The sequence below is a fragment of the Triturus cristatus genome, chromosome 4_1 (genome assembly GCF_964204655.1).
Source record: "Triturus cristatus chromosome 4_1, aTriCri1.1, whole genome shotgun sequence".
NCBI lineage: Eukaryota > Metazoa > Chordata > Amphibia > Caudata > Salamandridae > Triturus > Triturus cristatus.
This window is the reverse complement of record NC_140585.1, coordinates 1,113,789,484-1,113,810,069: the sequence shown is the minus strand read 5'-3', so window position 1 is coordinate 1,113,810,069 and position 20,586 is coordinate 1,113,789,484. Positions and strand designations below refer to the sequence as shown.

General features: G+C 40.5%; 1 protein-coding gene across 1 annotated transcript in view; it reads right to left on the bottom strand.

The window, feature by feature from the left end:
• Positions 1-4,315: 4,315 nt before the first annotated feature.
• The window catches only part of COG5 (component of oligomeric golgi complex 5), a 1,436,183-nt gene continuing 1,419,912 nt past the window's right edge, over positions 4,316-20,586 (bottom strand). The window contains exon 22 of the mRNA XM_085654126.1: positions 4,316-9,291. Within this exon, the coding sequence (XP_085510252.1) occupies positions 9,177-9,291 (115 nt within the window). The 3' untranslated portion in view covers positions 4,316-9,176. The remainder of the gene's footprint in view (positions 9,292-20,586) is intronic.

The window sequence follows — 20,586 nt, the reverse complement described above, 5'->3', positions numbered from 1 at the left end:
TTCCTTTACGCATTTCAGAACTCCTTTGATATTATTCCGGCTGCCTACTTCCGGGAAGTGGAGAGCTTACAGAGGAGGCTTGTTTGGGACGGTCGTGCATGTATTGCTCTTGCAAAACTGACTCTCCCCTGGTATGACGGGGGCATTGCGCTCCCGGACATTAGGAGGTACTATTGGGCCTCCCAGCTATCTGCTATTAACCATGCAACGTACGCACCTGGTCCGAATCCGGCTTTCGAAATGGATAGATTTTTGTTGCCTGGCGGCAACTTTAACAGAGCGCTTTACTCTCGATCGGCTGGGAGGAACTTAACCGGTCCCACTAAGATTGCTGTGCGCTTGTGGAGGGCTGCGAATGTGGCCATGGGCTGGAATGAGCGTTTGACGGGTGCGACCCCTTTGTTTGCGTCTGAAAGATTGGGAAGCCTCTGGACGACGAAGGGCTTTGAGCGTTGGGACACGATTGGCATCAGTAGAGTAGGTGACCTCTGGGTGAAGGGTGCAGTTAAATCCTTTGCTGCGCTGCAGAGTGAGTACGAATTGAGTGAGAGGGAGTTCTTTCGGTACGTCCAGGTTCGGCACGCCTTGCTCTCGGCCTTCGGGGCTGGGACTGCAGTCCCTGTGTCTTCGCCACTCGAGGACCGCATACTCGACGGTCACTTGCCCGACAGTACTATTTCCCTTATCTTTAAAAAACTAATAAACGTTCGGGCGGATCTCCTCGTGCGCCTTCGGGAGGCGTGGACCGGGGATGGTGTGGAACTGGACGATGAGGATTGGCAGTCTGCGCTGTCCTCCCCTAAGGAAGTGGCCATACCCGCGCGTCTCCGTCTTGTCCAGCTTAAAATTCTCCACCGTGTCTACGTGACGGGCCCTCGTTTAGTTTTGATGGGTTTTTCTGAAGACGGGCTCTGTAGGCGCGGCTGTGGGCTCAGCGCCACTTTTCTCCATGTTCTCTGGGAGTGCTGTGAGTATTGGCGCCGGGTGCATGCTGTCATGGAATGCGTCACTGGGGTCGCTTTGTTGCCCGAGGCTCGCCGATGTTTGTTGAACGTGTGGGAGCCTAATGACTATAATGCGGCTCAGACTCGGTGGGCGGCCCTTGGGAACATGATTGCTAAGAGGGACATCGCACAGCGTTGGGGTTCCCGACGGCCTCCCACAGTGTCAGTATGGAAGGAGAACATGGATTGGTGCAAGTGCAGAGAGAAGACTGTGTATGTGTCTCGGGGTAAGCCGGGGGCGTGGGGTAGAATCTGGGGTCAGTGGAACGCGTACCGAGGGAACATCTGCACGCCCCCCCTCGTGGACACATCTGATGCTGCCTTGTCCCCCTGATCCTGAGGTTCCCGGACTATTACATTTTACCTGTAGACGGTTGTGGCTCTCCCGTCGCCCCCACCTCCCCCTTGCTCATTCTCATTGTCCACCTGAGGGTGGAGTATGTATTGTGTAGTTCCCCGGATGTGGTTAGACGCCCCTTTTTTGATGGTTTCCGCCTTGCTTTTTGGTGTTATTTTATTTTTTCTTTGTTTGTATTTCTAAAATCTATGTATCCTGATAACCTCTGAGGTGCACTCAGTAATTTGTTAATTCGGCTGGGCCCCAGGGGGCCTGTTGCTGCCTTGATGTTGTTGACCATGTATATATTAGCGGCCGGCCCTGGTGGTTGTAGGCCCATGTTTGTATTGATTTTTATGTACAATAAAGGTTTTATATATAAAATAAAGTTTTGCACATATAGTTCAAATAATATTTTGAAAAATATAAAAACATATGTTTGAAAAAGCAATTAACTTCAAATATTATTTTTTAATTTTTAAAAGAATTAATTGAAAAAATAAGTTTAAAAATTGGTGATAAAAAAAGTCTATAAAAAAACAAAATTAATGAATTTGAAAAATATACAAATCCAATCAAAATCATTAAACATGACATCTTCAGAGATAAGTTAAAGATAGGAATTGGCATTTAAAAAACCTTTGAAATTCACTGAAAATACATAGGTTTCAGGCACGTTATAGTTAGGAATTGGCATTTAAAAAAACCTTAGAAATTCACTGAAAACCATAGGTTTCAGGGGCGTTATAGTTAGCTGGACATTTCCCTCGTACAAAACTCTAGAAATTCCCCTGTTATAGTTAGTTCAGCTAACTATAACTCGCGCCCCCGCAATGCACTGCTGGTGACGGCACATATTACATCACTCATGATATGGTCAGTGACATCACTGATGACATCTCAAATGACATCACTGATGACGTCATCCATGTGATAAATTAGTGCATCTTCTCACACCCTAATATAACCTTTGATACACCGACTCAAAATTTCAGACGGCCATTTTGACAATCATAGATACTCCAATACCAATAACTACTCACCCACTCATTGACTTTTAGGTCTACATACATGTCCACTCACTCACCTCTACAGTCACTCATACTTACAGTCACTTTGTGCATTTATACACCTATATAGACACTCACACACCGCCATTCATCCATTGAGGTACTGACACATCTAGTCAGTCATGCAAATAATGAATCACAGTAAAATGTACTCACCTATACAGTTCAAAACACTCAAGTTCACTTACTCATAAAAATACTAACAAATTCTGTGTCTTCCTGCAGAAAAACAAACCGCACGTGACACAGATATCCTTGCACTATGGCGCATACAGCCACTCCCAAAATCACACACTCTCACATATTGATAGTTATATACTCTTACACACATATACACATGTACAACTGAGATATACATTCAATCACTAACACACCCATACATACACTCACCCAACCATACAGTGCATCACAGATGCACTCTTAAAACCATGCACCCACTGAATCACCCACTCACACATCTAGTCACAGAGTCACACACACCCTACCCACACAAACACTCGGGCACCCATACAGATACTCAGACAACCAATCAATAACCCATATAGACACTCATATAGCCATTCACAAAACCATGCAGCCACTTATACACCAACAGACAGACACATACAGACATTCACACAGTTTAGTCACTAGTCTGCAGTAAGATACATTTAATGACTCACTTATAGAGTCTGTTACGCACCTAGAAAATCATCCATTCACACACTTGTACACCCACTTATTTTTCAACAGGCCTTTTCCTATATATATTAAACATATTAAAACTGTTCAGAAACACATACTCAATGGATGATGTCATCAGTGATGTCATCAGTGATGTCACTGACCATGTCATGAGTGATGTAATATGTGACGTCATCAGCAGTGCATTGCGGGGGCGCGAGTTATAGTTAGCTGAACTAACTATAACAGGGGAATTTCTAGGGTTTTGTACGAGGGAAATGTCCAGCTAACTATAACGCCCCTGAAACCTATGGTTTTTTCAGTGAATATATATATACACATATTATTTGTTATTGCTCGGGGTCCCCGCATGTGGGTGGGACTATTCAGTGCTTATGACTTTGATGAGTATACCCCTGGAAGAGAACTAGGATTACAGGTAAGTAACTTATCCTTACTGATCTTCCTTTCTAGGAGATGAGGATTCTGGTCAGGACTGTACACTTTTAAGCTAGAAATATAAATAGCAATTGTACGAAAAGTGAAGGAGCTCCATCATTTATTTGACGCCGAGGAATCAACCCAATGTTCTGGATGAGCCAAGCAATTTTGTTTATTTCTTGAGTGGACAGTCAGTAAAAGGTGTCTGGGGAAAGCACAAGAAAAGCACAAAAAGACAACTAACAAAACAGATGTGATTTAAGAGACATGGCTATGTGTTTCCATACTCAGGAGACCAAAGAAACTGAAGTATGAGGAAACTACACATTTTGATGTATGGAATATGATAAACAGTGTAATGCTTTCAGTGGGTTTGATTATTAAAACAGTGATATATACACGTTGGGATATCATGCGGAAACATCTGTTGAAGCGAATAGTACTGTGCGTTTTCTCTTCTCAAAATGAGTTAAATATGGATGCAGTATCAAACTTATCAAATGTTGTGGGGGAAATCCCACAGCAACAGGTCATCCAGACCAATATTTCATCTATACAAACATGAATGGATACTGTACTGTGGCTTGACCAAAGGCATGCCTGGCCTATATTTAGAACAGTAGTTCTTAACCTTTTGACATCTGTGGAGACCCCAGGAACCCCCACTAATTCATTATTTGAAGCTGGAGACTGCAACTCGGTATTATTAGAAGCTGGGGACTCCAGACTAAGCATTTTTGACAAGTTGAACAGCAAAACAATACACAAAAGTACAGAAAAAAACATTCGTCAAACAAATACACAAATTATGGAATATTTTATTTAATTTAATTCAGAAACCAATATAAAAAAAACCCACAAATTTTCATTTTAGTGGGAAGGCTGAAGCCTTTCTAAATTGAGGCCACTCATCATCCATACTATATTCTGTTTGAAGCACTTGCACTGCTCCCACAAATCAATCTTAGGATGCAAACTTAATTTTTAACCTACAACGTGAAATTCCTTCAGATTAACGGACAGGTTTACATTTTCTATTTTACATTTTGCTTCTCTATTGATATACAAAATCTGTTAAAATTATTTCATTTCTTAAGCATTTGTAGACCCCCTGAGTAAGTTTAACAGATCCCCATAGGTCCACAGGCCATTGGTTCGGAATCAGTGATCTAAAAGGTTATGCGATTTAGGATGATCAGCAAGTCATTAGACCCAATGCTTTTTTATTGCTGTGGCTTGCACCAAAGTGATAGTTCTTTAGTTCAGAGCGTCCAGCAACAAATACAGCACGTAATATGTTTACATACATTTGGATCTTATTAACCACAGCATTAGGTCTTTGGGGAGTAGAGCGGGTGCTGAGGAGTCTGCAGAAAAATGATATTTCCACCAGATATAACTTTAGAGAGAATAATTAACTTTTTCTTCTGATGGATATATCTCCTCACAGACTCCTCATATTATGAATGAGCCCCCAAAGCAATATGTTACCTGGGAGGTGGGGCTGAGGCGTGCCAGTTAACCATTGATCTCATGCAATACAGCTCAGGCACAGTACCTATCGTTGCATGGATGAGGCAGTAGGGCTTTACAAAAGAATGCAAGGGTGACTAGCTGCAAGGCCAATGACAACAATGGGATTCCTCTGGAAAGAGCTGTTGAAGCAGCCATCGACAAGATGGAATAGACCGGAATGCCCTCTGGAGGGTTCTTCTTGGCCAGGGCATAGAAGAACTTCATACTGTACTGTCTGAAGCTGAACTGGGCAACTGTGCATCAGCTCAGATAGATATGCCAGCAAGTAAGTCAAAACAATGTTCAAATCCCACTCAGGCACAAGTGGTAGGGGGGAACAAGTAAAGGAAACTTTTAATAAAATGCACCACTAGAGACCATCTAAACAGGGAAGGATGATCAGGAAAGAACATAAATGCAAACAGCTGCTAGGTATAAATTAACCAGAGCAACCACCAGACCTTGCTGTGTGAGGGACAAAACAAACTTCAAGGCGTTAAACAGGGCAAGGATCTATGCCTTTCGACTCACACCACTACTTCCAGCATCTTATGAATATCGATTGGGTGGCAGGCTTTTGAGCTGCTAAAATGACGTCTGGAACCTCAGAAGGAAGGGGAAAAGACTCTAGATGGCACCGCTCAATCGCCATGCAATTCACCTGTACTCTGCTCAACCAGCTGTGCTCAATTTTCCCGCATTTCTTTTCTTCAGTGTTCTGTATATGAGCAGGATCAGTAGAAAATCAAACAGCTGGCACGAGACCGGCTAAGCCTGAATGCATCCTCTAGGGAAGCATTCAGCAAAATTCTAATGCAACAAAACTGAGGCCAGCTCTTCTTTTTGGCCATGATGAATAGCTATACTAACAGAAACAACAATCTGGAGAAGATATCCTAGGTCACCTCAGGGTGCGCTCTCACTCTTAATGTGATGGTAGATACGCTGTTGGCGCTCACTGGAGAACTAAGGGATCTTGCCAGCTGAATCGCCAGTAGGAAGACTTGTTGTCATTATACCCACTTCCATAGGTAATTCACCTTTATATACCCGTAGCACTTTAACATGGACCAGAGACCCTGTGCTGTTCTGCCGCCCAGATGAGCACTTAACCTTATATAGCAGACATCCATGACCACAGTAGTTTGTGCATGTGGGGCTGAAGCAGCGACCTCTCACAATACTGGATGCATCCCTAGACCAGTACATCTCTTAGACTGGAAGATATGTACCTTAGCTGAGAGGTTCTTAAGATATGGCAACTACAACTCCTCAAACACCACAGGAAGGCCCTAATCTGTCATAAGCATTGGAATCATAGCTCAAATATCCACAATCCGAAGAGGAGGAGGTAAGGCTTTCTTGAGGGCTGTGTCAAGCATTACCCAAATAAAAATCAAGCCTTGTGTGAGAATGAGGTGGGACATAGATAGTAATGTCCAGATCAAGCAGATGAGTCATCGTCTGTTGGAGATGTTCTGGACTCAACATTCAGGACTCTGCTTTCACCAGCCAGTTGTCCAACTATGGAAATACATGGCCTATGCAGCAAAGCTGCCACCTTCCTAAAGACATGTGGGACCATCTCCAGTTTTAATGGGAGGATCACAAACTGAAATTTTGGGACTGGTCTGTGAATCTCAAGTAGCGCCTGGGATGGGGAGTTCTGGAGATGAAAACTAGCATCCTGGATATCCAACCAATCTCCCTAGTTCAAGGTATACAGGATTTAGCTTAGGCACAACATTTCTAATTTGTCTTTCCGAATGAAAAGATTCCAAAGATGGAGATCCAGAACAGGCATCATGCCTCTTTCCTTCTTGGGGGACCATGAACTAAGGACCATGAACTAAAGGGAACAACATCTTTGAGCCTCTCTCTTCCAGAAGCACCATTTCTATGGCACATTTTTCAAGCAAAGCAAGGACCTCTGCCTTAAAGACCAAGGTGTGAGTCAGCAAACACGCTCTCATGCCTTCTAGCTCCATCCTTGAAATGAGTGATACATCTGCTGAGGCATTTGAACAGATTGGGATGTCTGTCGTGACCAGGACTGCTTAGCCCTAGAGTAACCACAGAATTTCTGCTATCGGTGGAATTGCCTTGCAAGTTGAGACCTGTGATGTCTTTCGAACCACTGTTAGGAAAGACGAAAGCTGCTATGATGCACAGCCAGAAAATGTCCCGTCTGGATAAGTATCTAGGATAATGTTACTTTTGTAAATCCAAATAAACACTGAAATCAGAACAATAAGAAGGCAGGAAGTGATCAACTTCAGAGTTCTCATCGTCAGTGTGTCAGTAGCCTTTGTCCTCCATAGCCAAGGCATCACAGTCTGAAACTAAAATCTCTCTCAAGCAGGTGAATCTTTGGGCCCCAGCGATGGTTAACCTGGGGTTCGTATTAGACATTTTCACTGACTTTCTCCCTTACAACACGGATAAAAGTTTCACCACCAATGACTATAGGGTAGACACCAAAAAAGGTGTGGAGGGACTAGCGGGACACTGCTGTGGCCTATTTCGACTTTGACTTAAGCACCAGGGCCGAAGCCTGTGAAGTGTCTGCTGTCACTGGAGATGGAGCTGCCAGAGTTTCCACACCCGCAAGAAAAGACCCCCCCTATGGGTTGTTGCACAGAGGATTACAGGGCAGTCCTAAAAAGATACAGCTTTGGGAATTGAAAGGCCTCAACCTGCGCAGAGTTCGCCGAATGACTGGGAAACTACCATTTCTACTTCTTTGGCACTTGGGGTTTGCCCAACACCAAGGAAGAGACTGTCATTAGCGAAAGACATTGAAACTCCAAATGATTTTGAGGACAGGACAGTTTCTTCAACGAACAAGAGAACTTATGCCTGTTCTGCTTTTTTGTAGAAGCCCTCTCAGGAGAACGATCCCTGGAAGGTGACTTCACTTTGGGAGAGGAGGTCTGTTTGATAAGTCTCTCTGCAAGCCTTAGCGAATAATAACTTTCTGCATCTGATGGCCATCTGGTGCATTGTGACACAAGAATCACATCCCGTGGCATCTTGAGCCAACTCCAGACACCACATGCAGTCAAGTGGCTCAGAAAGGGACGCTTGGAGTATCACCTGCAAGGCTTAAAACCCAAGGCCTTTCAAGGAGACACTTTACCTAGTCTCCAGACTGCATCAGTCAGGTGTGGAACACATCCAAAAGTAGTCATGGCTAGAGACTTGTGGCGTAATTGCTGCGGAAATGAGTTTTAAACTATTCTGAAACCTAATATTCATAAGGTGAGGAATGGGCTGGAAAATGTATCCATCAAAAATGTGATTTTTAAACAATGCAACAAAACCTATATTTAAAAAATATTTAAAAAATATTGTAGAGTAATTGCTTTATTTTATTTGTAGAGCCCATCTCGCACTTAAGATGCATTATGGTGCCACGGGATCAGTAATGAGAAAACTACAAACAGTCACAAGAGGCAGCATAGGGATAAACCAGTAATCTAATTCACAACTTGGTGGCCTGATCCCTGAAACAGCGTCCCCCATGGGGTAAAGACAAGTTTGATATAAGCCTGTTCAGCTTTTTTTCCTTCCTTAGCAGACAGAGAATTAAAATGGGAAAAGTCACTTCTTTGACAGTCACCTCTTCCTTGACGGATCTGCACAAAACTTGCCATGCCGAACCCAAATCGGATGAACTATTTTTCGCAAAGGTTGGAGTAGATTTGTTGTCAAGGAAGAGGTGAGTGTCAAAAAAGGGACTTTCCCATTTGAATTCTCCAAGGAAGCTTCATTGTCTGATAAAGAAGGAAAAAACAGCTGAACATTATAATGCATATATAAATATAGACAGACAGATTGACAGATAGAAATTCTTAATTTCCAGCCTGTTTGTTACATCTCTATTTCATTACAATACATTTTGCATTTGTCAAAAATATGTGGCAACAACTTTGAGTCCCTTCTGTCCCATGCCCACGAAGAAACCTACATAAAAGGATTAACATTTGGAAATAAAGTTAATTCGAAATCTCATGATGTGTGTTTTTTTAACATTGCATGTGCAGAAAGGAGTAATTATTAGTAAATATACATCAACATCTGTGATGCTTTAAAATAAAAGTTTTGCCGCATATATATGAAAATGATGTTCTTATGCGGACACGGTCACTGAACGGCTGACGTGGCTTTCTGGAGCAGCTGAACCATTATGGGATACACTGGTGCAAATTCCTTTGCTTCTCGAGTTCTTACAGATTGGACGTAAGCTTCCAGGGCTCCCCTAAACACATAAATATATTTAAAAAGAACAAAATTAAACATTATGTTGCAGTAATCAAACATTTCAGAAGAACCAACATTTTTCACTAGCTCAAGTATAACTATGACATTCATCTAACCAAATGGTTTATGTAATTCAGTCATTGGAGTAAATAAAAATACTGCCCATTATTCACAAACGTTCTTACCAATCATCGGTTTTGAAGTGCACATGCATATAGCAAAAATAGGGCATTATACAAATGAGTATAACTTACATTAGGCACGTACAGACTAGCCATGAACAAAATCTGCAAGAGTGGGCATGGTTACGGGCATGGCTTGTGAACCATTTTGTGGGGATTTGACACAGTATGCCACAGTTATTAGAAATTATCACTTTTTGACCAGTCTTAACTGTGACCCCCATCCCCTTCCAGGTATCTGCACAAACTTAAAGGAAATAAATAGCAGTAAAAGAAAAAACTAAGTCATCCCTGATGGTAATCACCTTTGGATTGGGCACCTTTTGCACCGGAGGCGGAGGTTGCATATATATATATATTGACGTCGCAGGTCTGTCCCACTTGTTTCCGGACAAACTAACACTCCATAGGACAGCTGCTGTTTTTAAAATGTATTTATTATCAGCGTTGCTGCACATAACACGTTTCGGCTGGTTCCCCAGCCTTTTTCAGTCTGACTTTACAAAATTACAGTCACCAAGTAATACGTGCAACGTGTTGATGTTACGCATAGACAGGAAAGAAATACTTCCCCGCTCAGCTGTTGACTTCACAAATATTAAATGCAAGACTACAACAAAACATTTATGACAATTTGATTACTCAAACTTCATGAGAGAATTTGTCCTAAAAACCAAGAGTTGGGTTTTCATTCTTTTGACACTCTTTTTGTGTTCTTTTTTGGAAACTTTATTCATCCAGGCATCTCTTTCATAACAATATCTCTTTATCTCTCTGTTACATGCAAGAGGTCAAATCCTGTATCATTTTATTAGGAGTTTTTTGTTAAAAATATATGATTTTTTTGTATATATACACAATTAAAGTGCATAGTGCTTCAAATTCTCTCAAATGATGCCTAAGTGGGCTACAATATTATATCTTGAAGTACAGAAGAAAAAAACTATTCTTAACATAGATTAAAACTCCTGTAATCATGTTAGTGCCTCTTGGATGTTGGAAAACTGCTATACAACCCACTCATCTATCTATATTCAGCAGCTACACATCTAGTGAGTTATGACTAAAACACTCTATCCTGTAACTCATTAAACACTGTTGCTTCCTTCTACCTTAAACTGGACCTTGCAGAACAAGGGAGAGGCTTCCTTCCAAATACTTCACATATTACAAATGCACATAAAGTTCTTTGTAAGTGTTTAGTCCAGTGGGCATCTTGCTGTTCATATTTAATATGTACCTTGATTCTAGGCATCTTATTATCTTATTTGCTGTTCCCTATTTTCACCTCTGATGTTCAGAGGCACTGAATCAATCACAAAACATGTTAACTTTGATATCTCCGTCATGAACTTCCTTAAAGTGATGAGCTACTGGATAGCTTTGGTCGTTCTTTATTGCCCTGATGTGTTGCAATATTCTCAAACGTACTTTTAAAATAGTGCTACCAATGTACATTTTTGGACACGTACAATGAAGAACATAGACTGCAAATTTGCTCTTGCAATGTAGGGGTGTTCTCTTCTTAAAACATTTTTGGGACAATGGGGACTGACTTCATTTTTGTTTACCCAAAACTTACAGGCTTTGCATCTCAACGTTTAAAGCCTGAGCTCCCCGTCAGCTAGTTATCTGCGTTTCAGGGCTGCTAACTCCCAGCTCTTGTTATCAGATGTTTAGCTGGTATTGAATTTCCTATCGTACAATCGCTTTTGATGAGATGCCAATGAGTGGCGAATATCTTGCTTATATTCTGATGTTCTCTACTGTACCATGTGATCATTCTCAACTCATTCTGATATTTATTCAAATTCTCTTTCCCTTAGAAATGGCACCTCTCTGAAAAATTATTTCCTCACGATCTTTTAGATTGACTTTGCTGATGGCACTATCCAATATTCTATTGCTGTTACCACATCTTAAGAACCTTTTTTTAAAATCTTTCTGCAGTCCTAGTATTTTCCTGATACTACTGTGTGTGTATGTATGTATATATTATCTACTGGCGGTCGCCAGTTGATAGTTATAGTTAGGACCGTGTTTCCATAGGAAATCAGAAAATTCTATTTTGAATACCTTTGGTGCCGGTTGACGAATCCTCGCAAAATGTTCAAAACTAATGGGGCGCTCCGCTCAGCTCCTACCCTGAAAGTCTCGGGGCGATTCGTCAAGTGGGGGCCGAGAAAAAAGGGGGGTCCCAAAACGCGTTTTCCCCATTCATTTTCCCATAGGACCTTTAGTCGAAGGTACAGCCCGAACGGCTGAACAGAATTACTTGAAATTTGGCAGAGAGGTAGTCCTCAGGTCAGGGAAGTGCCTTTTGCAGGTCTGGTGTCAATCTGTTCAGTAGTTCCTGAGAAAATAGCATTTAAAAGCATATAAATATCTATAAGCGCGTACCGTGCGACCACCCTAACGTGCGCGAGCGTAATTCTGATTGGTGGTTACATGTTAGTCAACGTTCGAATCGGTCGAAATCAGGAAGTGTTGGCCACCATTTTGTTTGTATTCAGTGCGAGAGTGAAAAAGGAAGGTGGCGAATGTGAAAAGGGGGCAGGGTAGAGAGTTCCTGACCCCCTAGCCTTTGTCAGGGGGTCCCTGAAGGACCCCGAAGGCAGAATTTTTTTTTTTTTTTTTAATTGCGGGCGTGCGCAAAAAAATAAAATAAAATTTAATACGTAGTTTATTGTAAAATAAATATATAAAAAAAATAATAATACATACATAACTTAGCATTTAAAAAAACATACAAATTCACTGAAAAAATCATAGGTTTCATACACGTTATAGTTAGGAATTAGCATTTAAAAAACCTTGCAAATTCACTTGAAAGACCATAGGTTTCACACATGTTATAATTAGGTGGATATTTCACTCGTAAAAAACCAATGAAGTTCCCCCGTTATAGTTAGTTCAGATAACTATAACTCGCGCGACCGCCACTCTATCACAAGGATGATGTCATCAGTGATATCATGAGTGATGTCACTGATCATGTCATGAGTGATGTAATATGTGACGTCATCAGCAGTGCATTGCGGGCGCGCGAGTTATAGTTATCTGAACTAACTAAAACGGGGGAACTTCATTGGTTTTTTACGAGTGAAATATCCACCTAACTATAACATGTGTGAAACCTATGGTTTTTTAAGTGAATATATATATGAATATATATATATATATATATATATATGAATATATATATATATATATGAATATATATATGAATATATGAATATATATATATATATATGAATATATATATATATATATGAATATATATATATATATATATATGAATATATATATATATATATATGAATATATATATATATATATATATGAATATATATATATATATATGAATATATATATATATATATATATGAATATATATATATATATATGAATATATATATATATATATGAATATATATATATATATATGAATATATATATATATATATGAATATATATATATATATATGAATATATATATATATATATATATGAATATATATATATATATATGAATATATATATATATATATATATGAATATATATATATATATATATATGAATATATATATATATATATATGTATATATATATATATGAATATATATATATATATGAATATATATATATATATGAATATATATATATATATATATGAATATATATATATATATGAATATATATATATATATGAATATATATATATATATATATGAATATATATATATATATATGAATATATATATATATATGAATATATATATATATATATATGAATATATATATATATATATGAATATATATATATATATATGAATATATATATATATATATGAATATATATATATATATATATGAATATATATATATATATATGAATATATATATATATATATGAATATATATATATATATATGAATATATATATATATATATATATGAATATATATATGAATATATATATATATGAATATATATATATATATGAATATATATATATATATATGAATATATATATATATATATGAATATATATATATATATATATATATGAATATATATATGAATATATATATATATGAATATATATATATATATGAATATATATATATATATATGAATATATATGAATATATATATATATATATGAATATATATATATATATATATATATGAATATATATATATATATATGAATATATATATATATATATATATATGAATATATATATGAATATATATATATATGAATATATATATATATATATGAATATATATATATATATGAATATATATATATATATATATATATATATATATATATATATATATTACCTACTGGCGGTCGCCAGTAGGTAGTTATAGTTAGGACCCTGTTTCCATAGGAAATCCGCAACATTCTATTTTGAATAACTTTGGCGCCGGTCGACGAATCCTCGCGAATTTCTCAAAATAGGTGGGGCGCTACGCTCCGCTCCTACCCTGAAAGTCTCGGGGGGATTCGTCAAGCGGGGGCTGAGATAAAAGGGGGGTCCCAAAACGCGTTTTTCCCATGCATTTTTCCATAGGACCTTTAGACAGGGCTACAGCCCGAACGGCTGAACAGAATTACTAGAAATTTGGCAGAGAGGTAGTCCTCAGGTCAAGGAAGTGCCTTTTGTAGGTTTGGTGTAAATCTGTTCAGTAGATTCTGAGAAAATAGCCTTTAAATCAATATATATATCTGAGCCAGCTCACGGTACGCTTACCGTAAGCTTACCGTACGCGTACGGCGGCGTGCGCGAGCGCGATTCTGATTGGCTGTTACATCTAAGTAAACATTCGAATCGGTCGAAACCAGGAAGCGGCGGCCGCCATTTTCTCTCTCGCACTCTGAGGGGGGGGCTGTAAACAAAGGCAAAAAACATATAAAGGGGCTGTTTAGACAGCGCCCATGCACATAGCCATGTTAGTTGAGTCCTCAAAGATCCCCCAAGGCCAAAAACGGTAAATTTTTATTTTTTGAAAATTTCGCCAATTACGCTTACCGTACGCGTACGGTGCGCTTACGCTAAAAATTTTAATTAAAAAAAAAAAACACTCTCTGTGCATGGCATATTATTGTCATCACTTACAAATTAAATTTAACAGATTACCGATCACAAGGAAGCGCATAATATGTCCTCCATGTGCGCACGGTGCGTAACGTGGGCACGCGGTGCGCGTAGCGCACTGCGTGCCCACCTTGCGTGTACGGCACTAACTGCGTAAAGTGGGCGCGCGGTGCGCGAAGCGCACCGCGTGCTCACTGTGCGCGCACGGTGCGCGAAGCGCACCGTGCGCGCACGGAACGAACTGCGTTAAGTGGGCGTGCACGCCACGAATGGCGTAAAGTAACTTAGCATTTAAAAAACCGTACAAATTCACTGAAAAAACCATAGGTTTCACACACGTTATAGTTAGGAATTAGCATTTAAAAAACCTTGCAAATTCACTGAAAAAACCATAGGTTTCAGACATGTTATAGTTAGCGGAAATTTTACTGATAAAAAACCAATGAAATTCCCCCGTTCTAGTTAGTGCAGGCAACTATAACTCACGCGACCGCAATCTTCTGCTGATGACATATGTGTCTTTATGAAAAAAAAAAATTTGTAATATATGTATAGCTAAAAATTTATGGAAGAAGACATGGCCAAATAAGTGTCTAAATACAGTATTAGCATCAGCAGAGGATTGCGGTCGCGTGAGTTATAGTTGCCTGCACTAACTATAACGGGGGAATTTCATTGGTTTTTTATCAGTAAAATTTCCGCTAACTATAACATGTCTGAAACCTATGGTTTTTTCAGTGAATATATATATATATATATATATATATATATATATATTTTACCTACTGGCGGTCGCCAGTAGGTAGTTATAGTTAGGACCCTGTTTCCATAGGAAATCCGCAACATTCTATTTGGAATAACTTTGGCGCCGGTCGACGAATCCTCGCGAAATTTTCAAACTAATGGGGCGCTACGCTCCGCTCCTACCCTGAAAGTCTCAGGGGGATTTGTCAAGCGGGGGCTGAGAAAAAAGGGGGGTCCCAAAACGCGTTTTCCCCATGGATTTTTCCATAGGACCTTTAGACACAGCTACAGCCCGAACGGCTGAACAGAATTACTTGTAATTTGGCAGAGAGGTAGTCCTCAGGTCAAGGAAGTGCCTTTTGTAGGTCTGGTGTAAATCTGTTCAGTAGTTCCTGAGAAAATAGCATTTAAATCAATATATATATCTGTAAGCGCGCTCTGAGCGCGCACCTTAAGCTTACCGTACGCGTACGGTGCCGTGCGCGAGCGCGATTCTGATTGGCTGTTAGATCTTAGTAAACATTCGAATTGGTCGAAACCAGGAAGTGTCGGCCGCCATTTTCTCTCTCGCACTCGGAGGGGTGGAGGAAAAACAAAGTTGGATATCATAAAAAGGGGGCAGGCTAGACAGCTCCTAACCACCTAGCCTTTGTTATGGTTTGCCAGAAGGCCATCCAAGGCCAAAAAATAAAAAAAAAAATTCTTTGAAAAAACGTCGAATACGCTTACCGTACGCGTACGGTTAAAAATTAATTTAAAAAAAAAAACAAAATCCATATTATCCCCCCCCCCCCGTGTGCAAAAGGTGCCCGCGGTGCACCTTTTGTGCATGGCACATATAAAAAACTTTCAGTCAACATTTAATAGAAAACCTTTCAGAATGAAGCGCATAATATGTCCTCCGTGTGCGGACGGTGCGCGAAGGGCATCGTGCGTACATGACCCATCCAGCCTAACGTGGGCACGCGGTGCGCATAGCGCACCGCGTGCCCACCGTGCGTGCACGGCACTAACTGCGTTAAGTGGGCGCGCGGTGCGCGAAGCGCACCGCGTGCTCACTGTGCGCGCACGAACTGCGTGAAGTGGGCGCGCACGGCACGACCGGCGTAAAGTAACTTAGCATTTAAAAAAACGTACAAATTCACTGAAAAAACCATAGGTTTCACACACGTTATAGTTAGGAATTAGCATTTAAAAAACCTTGCAAATTCACTGAAAAAACCATAGGTTTCACACAAGTTATAGTTAGCTGTACATTTCACTCGTAAAAAACCAATGAAATTCCACGTTATAGTTAGTGCAGGCAACTATAACTCACGCGACCGCAATCCTCTGCTAATGACATATGTGTCTTTATGAAAAAAAAATATTTGTAATATATGTATAGCTAAAATTTAATGGAAGAAGACATGGGCAAATAAGTGTCTAAATACAGTATTAGCATCAGCAGAGGATTGCGGTCGCGTGAGTTATAGTTGCCTGCACTAACTATAACGTGGAATTTCATTGGTTTTTTACGAGTGAAATGTACAGCTAACTATAACTTGTGTGAAACCTATGGTTTTTTCAGTGAATATATATATATATATATATATATATATATATATATATATATATATATATATATATATGCACAGCAACACAGATCTACCAAAGTCAAATATCTATTAAGTATTAACTCTGTGTTTAAAATAAACATAAAAGAGTTATAATGCAAACATATAGGAAGTGAAAGTAAGTCCAGGTAGTAATGTTGAGTAAAAGTGTGACCGCTGAATCAGGTTGCTGCTCTGCAGATCTGCTGTATGGGCACACTGGCAAAGAGAGCTGCAGAGGATGTGACAGCTCTGGTAGAGTTGGCCTTTGCTGTAGAAGATAACGGTTTGCCTGCCCGCTGGTGGCAAAATTGTATGGCAGAAGATATCCATCTTGCTATAGTCTGCTAGTAACAGGGTATCCTTTTATGATGTTGCCATATGCTACAAACAGCTGGTCTAACTTGTGTATGTTTACAGTCTTATGTATATAGAACTTGATACATCTTTTCAGATCCAGGGAATGTAAGGATCTCTCTGCTGATGTTTGAGGATTTGGGAAAACCATTTTTAAAATGACTGGCTCATTAGGATGAACATCCGATGGGACTTTAGAGATAAAGGATGGATTCATACGAAGAATTACACACTTGTTTGTGAATTGAAGAAAGGGTTAATAGTGAAAGTTTGTATCTCGCTTACTCGTCTGGCTGATGAAAGTGCTAGAAGAGATGTCTTCCACAAGATGTATTCGAGTTCAGTCTTATGAATGGGGTTGAATGGTCCTTTCATCAATTGCGCTAACACAATGTTGAGATGCCAAGGCGGGGGTGGTAGCTTTATTTTCGGAAACATCCAAAATAGACCTCTAAGGGACTGTTTTATGATACTAGAGGAATACAGTTGACAGTGCACAATTATTTCATCAAAATCTGAATATTGAGGCGAGGTGGACCTTTATAGAAGAATGTGAGAGACCAGACCTTGCTAAATGAAGAAGATATGGAAGTATTTGTTCTGGTAGTGACTGTATAGGATGCACTTCAGAGTCTGAACACCAATGGCAAAATCTTTTCCATTTGAGTTTGTATGTTTTAGTTGTCGACTGTGCTCTTGCATTAGCGAGGATTTCCCAACAATCAGAAGAAATGGCTAAACCAGAAAACTCATAGTGTTCAGGAGCCAAACCGATAATCGATGAAATGTCGGATCTGGATGATGGACCTAACCCTGATTCATCATCGAATGGTTTGATATTGGTTGTAACTGAATGGGTTCACACTCCGACATAAGGAGGAGTTCCGCAAACCAGAACTGGCAAGGCCACCTGGGTGCTATGAGCAGGATCTGACACGATTCCTACTTCATTTTCCTGATTACCCTTGAGATTAACGGAAATCGGTGGAAAAGCGCAAGCATTTATCTTTGACCATTCGATCAATAACGCATTCCCCCACAATCCTTGTTGGGGTTGCCAATTGGTGAAGTACTGGCATTTGCGGCTCTTGTTGGTCGCAAACCGATCCACATTTGGTTTCCCCCACCTAGAGTGCTAGGTCTAGAGTTGGTTGGTGCAGTTCCCACTCGTGGGTGATAGAGCTTGTCCTGCTTAGAAAATCCGCAAGAACACTGGATACACCTGAAACGTGTTCTGCTGTCAGATTTATATTGTATTGAATAGCCAGTTTCCCTATTTTCTGAGCTAGCAGAGACAGCACAGTCTCTTGTTCCGCCCTGTTGGTTTAGATAATGCATGCTTGTGGTATTGTCGGTTCAAATTAGCACTGATGCTCCTGTAATCTTTGAAAGGAAAGACTTTAGACCCAAGTAAATGGCCTTGAAATCCAAAAGGTTTATATGCAGGGCCTGTTGTTGGGATTTCCATTTGCCCTTGATTGTCAAAGCCATGAAGATGCGCTCCCCAACCCTCAAGGGATGTGTCTGTTGTAATTACATATTGCGGTAAGTTGGTCAGGAATCAGCGGCATATGGATATATTTGGGACTTGTGTCCACCATCAAAGAACATTCATTTGAGGTGTGATCCGAATGATATCCTTGAAAGAGCAAGAAACCTGTAACCACCAGCTGCACAGTTTGGCTTGCGGCAGCCTCACGTCCAGCAGTTGGGAATGATGGGAATGCAGGAGGAAACATTCCCAGTAGCGACTTGTATTTCCGAACTGAAAATTACTTTTTTGTAAGGAAGAGAGCTGCAAGATTGCCTCACAAGAGAGACAAGAAAGGATATGCAAAGTCTTTTGTCTGCAGGGTGTCGATAGTTGCTCCTAGAAACGGTATAGCAGTTGAGGGTATTAGTTAGATTTTTGATGGTTGATTGACAGCCCTACAGCACAGAATAGAGACAGGCACGAATGCGTATGCTCCTTTGCCCTGGACGATGAAATTGCTTTTATCAGACAGTCGTATAGATAATGGAATATTTGAATTCCTGCTTGTCGTAGATGAGCGGCAACTGGGGCTAATACCTAGGTAAACACTCGAGGTGCTGAGAGAAGGCCAAAAGGCAATGCAAGGAACTGATAATCCACACCAGCCACCCTAAAGTGCAAAAATGTCCTGTGTTTGAGATGAGTGGGGTTGTGGAAATAGGCGTCATGAAGATCCAAGGTCACCATGTGATCTTTTCGAATCAACAGTTAAAGCCCCTCCTGAGGAGATAACATACAAAATGTTTCTTTAGGAACTTGTTGAGTTGGCGAAGGTCCAGGATAGGGCACCATTCTCCTGATTTTATTCTTATGAGGAAAAAATGTGAGTAAAATCTTCCTCCCCTTTGAGCTCTTGGAACCACTTTGATCGCTCCCTTGCGCAACATGATGTTTATCTACGACAGTAATTCTGTTAGATGGGAAGGAGGAGGGCCTCGGTGGGCATATTAGTAGAAGCTTTTGTAATTTCAATGTGTGTCCATTGGAAACTATGTTGAGGACCCATCTGGCTGCCTTCCCCATTGCGGTTCATCGGGCGGCGGTCCTGGATTAGACTGTCCGATGGGGGCCCTTGTGGCTGGCCTGGCATCCATTTCAGCCTGGGCATTTTCCATTGGCGTTTCAGCTCCTGCGCGTTTGTCCTTGTCTCCAGCAGTTTTTTGTGATCGCTGTGGTGTCATGCTTTGCCAGTTTTTGGTCCGGCCGTACGGCCTGTGTCCCAGTCTCCGGGTTGGTGCCTGCGTGTTGGCTTCTTTGCTGGCAATTCTTTTGTGGTGGGTTCCTTCTGCTGTTTTGGCTCACGGGGCTTCTTCTCCCTTCCCCTATTCATTGAGCTGACTGTGCTGGGGTTTCTACCATGTCCTGGTGCGGTTTGCTCCGTCGCTTGGGGTTCCGCTTTTTGTTTCTCTTCTGCAGGCGGGGCTTTTCTAGCTTCCGGTCTGCATGCGAGGGGCTGGTGGTTTTCCCAGGGCTGGTTCCAGGTCCTTTTTATGAGTTTTTGGATCTCTGTTTTGTCCCTCTGGTGCCTTCCTGGGTTTGCGGCTTCTCCAGTTCCCCAAGTGGTGCCTTTGACCTCTATGGATCCTGTCTTGGCACCCTGCTGGTGCCGTTTTGGTTGCTGTCTGCTCACTGCTAGGCTGTTTTTGGCTCCTTGTTTTTTTCTGTCTGTCGGCTGCTGGTGGCCCGGTTTGCTCTTTGGTGCGGTCCGGGCTTTGTGCTTGTGGGGCCTCCTTCTCTTTTGTTTTCTTCTGCTTCTTGCTGGCACTCTG